Genomic DNA, 10172 nt, shown 5'->3' on the forward strand with positions numbered 1-10172 from the left:
AGACAGACATACTGATACATAGATAGATGGACGATCAAGACAGACAGACAGACAGACAGGCAGACAGACAGACAGATACATAGATGGATGGACGATCAAGACAGATGATCAGACAGACAGATAGACAAGCAGATGGTCAGACATGTGTAATACTTATAGGTGCATAAAGCTATGATAGGACAGGTAGACAAACAGACAGACAGATACATAGATGGATGGACGATCAAGACAGATGGTCAAACAAACAGACAGATGGCCAGAGAGACAGATGGTCAGACAGACCGACAGAAAAGTGTAATACGTATAGGTGCCTCTGTACATTAAGCTATGATTGGACAAGTAGACATACAGACAGACAGATACATAGATGGATGGACGTTCAAACAGAAAGACAGAGAGACAATCAGACATTCAGCCAGACAGACAGACGATCAGACAGACAGACGAACAGAAAAGTATAATACAGACAGACAGATACATAGATGGACAGTCAAACAGACAATCAGGCAGACAGATGGTCAAACAGACAGACAGACAGACAAACAGTCAGTCAGTCAGACAGACAGACAGACAGACAGACAAACAGACAAGTGTAATACTTATAGTTGCCTCTGTAAATTAAGCTATGATTGGACAAGTAGGCATACAGACAGACAGATACATAGATGGACGGTCAAACAGACAGAAGGACAGACAGTCAGGCAGACAGATGGTCAAACAGACAGACAAACAGACAAGTGTAATACTTATAGTTGCCTCTGTAAATTAAGCTATGATTGGACAAGTAGGCATACAGACAGACAGATACATGGAAGGACGGTCAAACAGACAGATAGACAGATGATCAAACAGACAGGCAGATAGACGGACAGACAGGCAGATAGACAGACAAACTGTCAGACAGACAGACAGACAGACAGATGGACAGAAAAGTGTAATACTTAAAGGTGCCTCTGTACATTAAGCTATGATTGGACAGGTAGACATACAGACAGATAGGTACATAGATGGATGGACGGTCAAGACATATGGTCAAACAAACAGACAGATGGCCAGAGAGACAGACGGTCAAACAGACAGACAGGCAGACAGATAGACAGACAGACAAGTGTAATACTTAGGTGCCTCTGTACATTTAACTATGATTGGACAGGTAGACATAGCAATAGCCAGACATACTGATACACAGATAGATGGAAGGTCAAGATAGACGGTCAGACAGGCAGACAGATGGTCAGACAGACAGATAGACAGACAGACAAGTGTAATACTTATAGGTGCCTCTGTACATTAAGCTATGATTGGACAGGTAGACCTAGCAACAGACAGACATACTGATACATAGATAGATGGACGATCAAGACAGACAGACAGACAGACAGACAGACAGACAGAAAGACAGACAGACAGATACATAGATGGATGGACGATCAAGACAGATGATCAGACAGACAGATAGACAAGCAGATGGTCAGACATGTGTAATACTTATAGGTGCATAAAGCTATGATAGGACAGGTAGACAAACAGACAGACAGATACATAGATGGATGGACGATCAAGACATATGGTCAAACAAACAGACAGATGGCCAGAGAGACAGATGGTCAGACAGACAGAAAAGTGTCATACGTATTGGTGCCTCTGTACATTAAGCTATGATTATAGCTATGAAGTAGACATACAGACAGACAGATACATAGATGGATGGATGGTCAAACAGACAGACAGAGAGACAATCAGACATTCAGCCAGACAGACAGACGATCAGACAGACAGACGAACAGAAAAGTATAATACAGACAGACAGACAGATACATAGATGGACAGTCAAACAGACAATCAGGCAGACAGATGGTCAAACAGACAGACAGACAAACAGTCAGTCATACAGACAGACAGACAGACAGACAGACAGACAAGTGTAATACTTATATGGGCCTCTGTACATTAAGCTATGATAGGACAGGTAGACATACAGATAATTGTAATGCATATATTTTCCTTAATCATTTGAAATGTGCAGATAATAGCTTCATAGAGAAAATCTATTTCTTTATGAAGCTATAATCTGCACATTTAAAATTATCTCTTTTCGGAAACGAAATTATCATTAATATCTTTTATTCTACATTTGCTTTGTTTCCCTGATATACATAGACGAACAATCTCTGTCTGTTCGATACATTGTGTTAGCATCTCAAAAGTCATGGATTCAAATCCCAGGGAACACATTAAATAAACTAATAAAACATACAGATTGAATGCATTGCAAGTCCCTTTGGATTAAAGCATTCATGATACCTCACGTGCATTTCAAAAGCATTTGTTACAGACACTACTGCTGAATGCAAGACTGAGTGGTTAAGTTCCTGATGGAGTCCCTGACATTTCTAGTAGAGGAAAAAGACAGCACGTGTTTCAATCTCTGAAACACGTTGAGACTGACGCAGGACAAAAGTGAAGGAACAAATCTCTGTCTGTAGGTGAGATGTTGGAACGGCTGTCACCCGGCTGTGACTTGATGATGGGTTCAGCCAACAGTCTGAACATATGGACAGATGCTATAATAAAAAGCTTTTCTCTTTTGATTCTCCTTCGAAGGTTTGAGGTAGGCGGCATGAGGTCTTTATTTAGGAACCTCGCTTGAGGAATGCATGAGCCCAGACAACCTGGAAAGCATAGCGGTGATAAACATTTGGTTCCATCAGCAATGTGTGTGTGTGTTTTATTTCGATGAAATATGCATTTTCAACCCATCATCACAATGAAAATGTCACACTAGCAATGTTTTCCCGGTGCCGTAACGTCTCCCGCGGCTGTTTTTGACCTTCTTTAACCTCAAAGGATTACATAAAACATCCCGGTTACCTTCAGATGCGGTCTTGAAGGATGCAGAATAATAAAAAAACTTGCTAGAAGGACAATTTGATCATATATTTTTAATGAGCATTGTATGAATTCTATTATTTTGTATGATTGATGTTTACTCGGCACACTGGGATTTAACACGCTAACATACATAATGCAACATGCACGTAAGCAGTAAGCAAGCTAAACCATTAAAAAAATCACCGTGTCCCAATTCGCTTAACACTTAACACTTCAGTCTCCCTATACGTCTGCACTTTCGCGAATGTCGGAAAGAAGTCTGCTGTGAAGCTCGCACAAGTGCGGTCTCAGGAAAAGTGGGCATATCGACTGTAAAAGGGGGCGCCCCTGACCGTTCATTTTAAAATGACCAATGGGACACACTACGGTCTTGTGGACTAAGAGGACAAGCGACGCCACATGCCCACATGAAGTGAACCATTTGAAATGCAGCCTATGGCTTAAAGTCAAGGTTACAGCTTGTGCACAAACTACAAACAACAAATTGTAAAACTTGCCAGCTCTTGTTTTAAAGGGATAGTTCACCAAAAAGTTTCAATTCTGTTATCATTTACTCACTATCAAGTTAGAAACTGACTTTGTGTAAATGACTTTGTTCTACTAAACACAAAGAGATATTTTAGATCTGGGGCACTATTGATCTCCATAATAGGAAAGAAATAATACTATGGAAGTAAATGGTGCCCCAGATCTGTTATTAACATTTTCAAAATATCTTTATTTGTGTTCAGCAGAACAAAGACATGTATACAGTTTATAATAACTTGAGAGTGTGTAAATAATGACAGAATGTTCATTTTTCCATGAACTATCCCTTTAGCATATACTTATATCCTTAATTACGATTATTAGCAATTAGCAACTGCACAAACAATGTCAGACATTGTACGACAAGCGCTTCGTAAACTTTTAATTGACAATTTCAGCCTATTAATTATCTATATAACCGATGCACTCTCAGCGCAATTGCTTGCTTATCAAAACAAAATTAGCAACGTCTGCCTTTGTCTCACTAAATTGTTCTTTTCTAAGTTGCTGTCGCTTTAAATTAAGGTCACACTCATCTTGAATTAGAGACATTTATTACTCATACTTAAGATGAACATATGTCAGCTAAGGGGTCTGAATGTTTTAAAGAAACAGCAAGCCCAAGGTCAGAGTAACATTACTGATCAGGTTGCAGGGTGAAAAAAACTCAACAGCAGACCGAACTAACACAGGCTCCCGGGATAATCAACATTTTGTCTTTCCTTTTTACGAAAACTTTGGATTTGGACATATCGGACATGTTCGTTCCTTGGATGAACATCACTATGGCTATTAGACAAAAACAGACAAAATGTTAAATGTGACCCTGTTTGTGAAATCCAGGCTTCTTAGCTTTATAATGGCATTGGATAGTGCCCCATTTTAAAAACTCAAAAAAACACATCCATTCATCAAAAACTAATCCATATAGGTATTACTGTTATCCATACAGTCTTCTTAGGCAGTGGTTCTCAAACTGGGGTCCGAGGCCCCCAGGGGGGGGCGCGAGATGGTGCCCCAGATTTATGACATTTTTATAAACTACATTAATTTATCATGAATTCTGTGAAATTAAACCTAAAACAAATAAGGCAGCACTACTTTGTATCATTTAATGTTTTGTTTAATTAAAATGTAAAGTTTTAGAATTGTTTCTTGTCATACATTTTCTTTGGGGGGGGGGGGGGGCGCAAAGGAATGCATCGTACACACATGGGGCCACACGCTGAAAAGGTTTGAGAACCACTGTTCTAAGGTGAAGCGATGGGTTTTGTAACGTTGGACCAACGGTCAGCTATCGAGAAAATGCCAACACTATAGTTTATAAAGTTTGAAATATAAGTGTTTCCTTACAAAAACCCATCAGTTTGGATAAGAATAATGGTATGTATTAGTTTTTGATGGATGGGACACAATCCAATGCCATTATAAAGCTGAAAAGAGCAAGGATATTATTTAATATTATTCTGATTGTGTTTGGCTGAATAAAAAAGAGCTAATATGGTATGAGTAAAATGCGGGCTAATTTTGTGTGAATTATTCCTTTAATGCAAACCTGATATTTGACACAAGACTGCTAACACAACCAAAAGTCTTGAAATCTGCAATAAGAAATGCATGAACACACACACACACACACACACAAACAGGATGAAGAGTAAACTTAAATTACAGCTGAATGTGAGGGCACAGAGCCAAGCAACAGAGAAAGCGTGAGGGCGGGTGAAAAGAAGCCTGAAAGACTTGGGGAGGAGAGGAAGGGGATGAGTATTTGGCAACCCTGCCCTACAGAAGGTGCCCGCGGGCATTTGTTTTCTGAGAGGAATTACAAGTGGAAGGGAAACAAACCCTACAGCCACGGAAAAGAAAACCCTCTCAGCTTTCCTTCACCTTTTTTGCCGCTTTAAAAAAAATGACGAGTCGGTGGATTACCACAAGATTCATCAGTTTACCTCTTGCCTGAGAATTGGGAAGTTGAAGACGTTGTTCAAAAGCAGGAGTGGGGAAAATTAGGATGTTTAAATAAAAGCTTTGAGCTCAGCAGGAACCCCATTTAAACTTTTCTCACTGTTTTATACACACAGGCCAGGAGCCAACATGGCATCACGGTCAATAACTGATGAAAAGAGAGCTGATGTTATCTATAAAGGTGGACATAGCAAACACTTCTTGCAAGTCAATTCTTGTAGTTCATTATAAGGTTCACACAAGTATAACACTGTACATTAGAAAATAACTAAAAAATGTGTTTTAGGGGAAGACACTTACAGTGGAAGTCTATGGGGCAACTGACACTGTATCACTGTGGATAGCAAGATTTATTGATTGCATGTACAAGATTAGACCATTATACATGTACAATGACACATAGTGTAATAACCTAACCTAATAGTAGAATAAAACATAAAAACCCAGACTGCAAGGTCATGGGTTCGATTCCCATTGAACACACATACTGATAATATGTAGAGCTCATATGCAAAATGTCAAAAGTCACTTTGGATAAAAGGATCTGCCAAATGCAACCCAGACAGCAGATGACTCCGGGCCGGACCCATACCGGATTTGTGCCAAAGTCAGCAGCTCTGGTGCGGATCCGGTGCAGATCTGGCCCCGAGTCGGCTGCTGTCTGGGAAGGTTCCTGTCGCTCTATGGCCTGTAACTCTTTTATTTGTGACATAACATCTTTTCCCTCCCAGGTTCACATCATGAGCCTCGGAGACAAACTACTCAAAAAAGCTGTTACGCAACTTTTTGGAGTTAACAAATATTAACTCAAAATTTTAAGGCAACCACGTAAACTTACTTTTTTTAAGTTGAACCAACAAATAACTTTTTATAGTGTAGCTTTATTATGAATAAACATGTACAGTTGGGTCCAAAAGAAAGGGAACACTTTTGAAAACCCATCTGTTTGCATTATTTTCCAATTAAACTTTAACAACTCTTCAGCATTAAAATTTAAAAGAGAAGCCAATGTGCATGCATTTCTCTATTTCGTGTTTCCTCCTTTTGATTTAAGAATGCTTCAGTGTACAAGCATTGGGCCAGATTCATACCAAGTCAGCAGATCCGGTGCAGATCTGGCCCAGAGTCGGCTGCTGTCTGGGAAGGTTCCTGTAGCTCGGTTGGTAAAGCCTTGTGTTAGTGGTGCAAAGGTCATAGGTTCGATCCCTTAAGAACACACATACTGATCATATGTATAGATTGCTTGAACTGTAAGTCACTTCAAGAATAAAATCATCTGATAAATTTGCTTACATTACGCGCATTACTATTAACATGAATTTTGCTTGCTACTACAAACTCTGGCATAAATCGAAATTACCACCTATGGTAATCAATACCATGCGACAGATTTAATATGATCTCAACATATGCTGCTTTTTAATGCTACACTGGTATATTTTATCGCCACTTAAAATGCAAAAGTAGGAGTTAATGTATGAAACATCTTAATGCATATGATCAAATGTGTAACAAATGGCTGCATTAGTTCTGCAAAAATACAATATAGAGCGTATAGATCAACACTGTGATGACATCTTATTACAATAAACAAACACAAGTGTCTGTTCTATGGCTTTTTAGGAGAAACTAATTTAAAGAGAGAAAAACTGGGGTGAACCTAGTAACTAATAATATAAGCCCAAAGAAATTATTTGTGACATTTTCCTTCACAGGTTCACGAACCTCAGAGACAAATTTCTAAAAGTTGGTTCAAGTTAAAAAAAGTTACATGGTTGTCTTAATATTTTGAGCTTATTCAACTTAAAAATATTATTTGCAACTTTTTTGAGTTAACACATATTTTTAAATTTAATTAACTATTAAATAAAAATTGGGACCCCGCTTGAAATCGTATTCACAAAATTATTTCACACTGTAACACCTGTAGTAGGCAGTGCTGTGATATGATCAATGAAAATCAATGGCTTACTCCTGTAAATTAAATTTCCTTGTTTCATATCCTAAATCTGGAATATTCTACCAAACAAGAAAGTTTTATAAGAAGTTCACATCCAGACATACAAGCAATGACGAGATTAATTAACAAGAAATCTCAGTCCCACAGCTCGCAAGAACTCCCCAACCAAACTTAATATGGCTTGAAGATGATTCATAATTTGATTATATTCTCAGGTCGACCAGCAGTAATTTTCTATCAAACTTAAATGTCAGATGGAAGCCCGGGTCAAAAGCGCTGCCATATGGTTCTCAACAGAGGTATGAGCCCATGCATAAATGAGAAGCATTTAAAGGACAAGTAAGGAAATCGAATTTTCTCAAAGGCGCAGGAGGCAAAACGGTGAAAGAATGATGTAAAAACAATATTGCATCCAAATTTTGCAATCTCATGTATATTTTTCTTTTAAATAAATTGATACAACATGATGGCACAGTGTTTAAGCAATTCTCAAATATATTCTGCACAGCTCAGATTGTTTTGAACAAGTACATAAATGAGCTTATAAATATTCCATGTGTGAAATTTTGCAGGTGCAGTAACCTTGAGGAGGGAACGCCAATGGAGCATCCAACATCATTAGCTCTAGGTGTTAACCAGATCACTTGCAAGAGTGTGAGCATGCCTTTGAATCTATGAGCATCTATGGCACCAAAGTTCTTAAATATTCAAGATATAGCCTTTCCTCACTGAGGGAATTTATTTATGCTAATTCAATTTAAAGAAAGCGTGAAATACATATGGAGAATTTCTACAATAGAAAAACATTACACTTAATGGATAAAATATATTTGGATAGCAATAATATTAAGAACAACATGATTTTATGCGTAATTCACTAAAAGTGTTTTAGAAATAATTCATTTTGTCAAGAAACCCCATGGGAACTTAATAATACCATATACCACACCCAGCCACTCTTAATCACAGCATGAAAAAATAATTAGATGAATAAATAATGCGTTAATTCATAAAAGTTCAGAGCGCTTCCGCAGTCATTACACATCATAAAAATGATGCATAAAAACGCACGGCTCCGCGCTTCAGCGGTTTCTCGGTTGACTGCCACCATCGTGTGGAGAGGGAAAGCTACAACTTATTCTGCAGATTCGTTCTTCAAATAAAAAGTCAGCCAAGTAACAAGCTCGTTAAATAAAAGAAAAAGACCTAAAGATGTCCGTAGTAAAGGGTATAGGCGTGCGTAAATGCGCAGTGCTCTTGCAAGGCACTCGAGGTTTTCCAAACGTATTCTTTCCTGATACATATGACACAGCTTTCATTTTGAATAAAGATCCACCAGCACACAAAAATACAGCAGCACCACAAAACATGCGCAGGAAGAAAGAATGGATGACATTTGAACACTTGGAGAACTTAAACCTTGAGTGTTAACCTGCGACTTTTCATGGAAAAGGCATTCAGATTGTTTATTAATTTATTAAATCACATTACCATACTGATCCAGTAAATGCGCTATGACGGATGGATAGGCACTTTTACGCACGGAGGTTGGACGCTCACCTGACTGCGAGGCGCACTTGAGAACGAGCAGAGCAGTGAGGATGAAGATAAGGATGTGAGATCGCATCTTGATCAGATGAAGAGGCTGAATATCCATTTCTTCACATGTCCAAGCGATTGTCCCCTTGGCGAGCTGTCAAACGTCCGCCTTTGCGCAACCGTTCAAGTAGGACGCATGGTTTAAAGTTGCGCTTTGGTTTATTTCTGCAAGTAAAATCGCTTCAGCACATCAAATGACAAAGGTGAACAAGAGTTAGTCCTTGTCTAAATGTGACTGCGTTGGGACTGTCATTACTCTACGCTGAATCCCGGACCGAGTTACGGTCTCCGTGCCCGGGCGCGCGCCTTGATCGGTTTGACACCTCCTACTTTAGTGGTGATTGGGCAGAAGAGTGAATTAATTAAGGTAACCACGCCCACAAACACAATACGTTATTGCTTTACACTTTAGGTTGAGGAATTGCAAGCGTATACTTTTAGGATTCATCTGAAGTTTACATTGAATTGCACTTAACTACTTTAAGTGTTAGCATGTCTATTGCATGTCTTAGGTAACCAAACGGTAATTTCTAGTTTTTTTTTTAAACATGGCAACATGGTAACATGTTTTCTGGACAGGGTATTTCTTATGTATACAATGTCTTGAGTTCTTGTAGTATTTGGCTAGCTCACTGGTGTTGTAATGCATTCCTCTTGATAAAACTACTTTAAAGCAATGTGTATTGTGAATAGGACTATATAAATAAATTAAGTTGTTGTAAACTTAATATATGCATAATCTATATCATAATGTACCCTATACATATACTTCCAACTTGTAATTAAAAAGAGACAAAACATTGCAGTAAGATTCTTTGAACAACGGCACCATCTAGTGTTAAGATGAAGGCAACTTGGCAAGTTGCCTACCTAGACAGCATTTTGGTCATACAAGTTTCACTCTTGGGAAGCCTTTCGTACAATCAAATTAATACAATACATTTTTTTTAGTTGAACCATTTTTTTTACAGTGTAGTGCCAATGGGATACAGGGGCGTCACTGGGAGGGGGGTATGACAATTCTAAGGGCCCACGGACTATTGGGCTCCGACGTTCTTCCGATCAGGTTTGGACACTCTTAACATTCCAAGGGAAAATCGGATAAGATAATCGGGACACAGCTAGGATTGTCGGAAGAGGGGCCCGAAATTAGCCCAATTATCTTATGGTGTGTACCCAGCATTAGTAGTAACATGGGTGTAATAGAAGGCTCAAACTTTTATAG

General features: G+C 38.7%; 1 protein-coding gene across 2 annotated transcripts in view; it reads right to left on the minus strand.

Annotated features, from left to right (window-relative positions):
- The window catches only part of erbb4a (erb-b2 receptor tyrosine kinase 4a), a 200096-nt gene extending 190598 nt beyond the window's left edge, over nt 1–9498 (minus strand). Inside the window, exon 1 of one of the 2 annotated variants that reach the window (XM_055206120.2) lies at nt 8909–9498. In XM_055206120.2, coding sequence (XP_055062095.2) covers nt 8909–9005 — 97 coding nt within the window. In that variant the 5' untranslated portion in view covers nt 9006–9498. The remainder of the gene's footprint in view (nt 1–8908) is intronic. The other variant, XM_055206121.2, reaches the window with a different exon arrangement.
- Nucleotides 9499–10172: the final 674 nt, after the last annotated feature.

The sequence above is a fragment of the Misgurnus anguillicaudatus genome, chromosome 3 (genome assembly GCF_027580225.2).
Source record: "Misgurnus anguillicaudatus chromosome 3, ASM2758022v2, whole genome shotgun sequence".
NCBI lineage: Eukaryota > Metazoa > Chordata > Actinopteri > Cypriniformes > Cobitidae > Misgurnus > Misgurnus anguillicaudatus.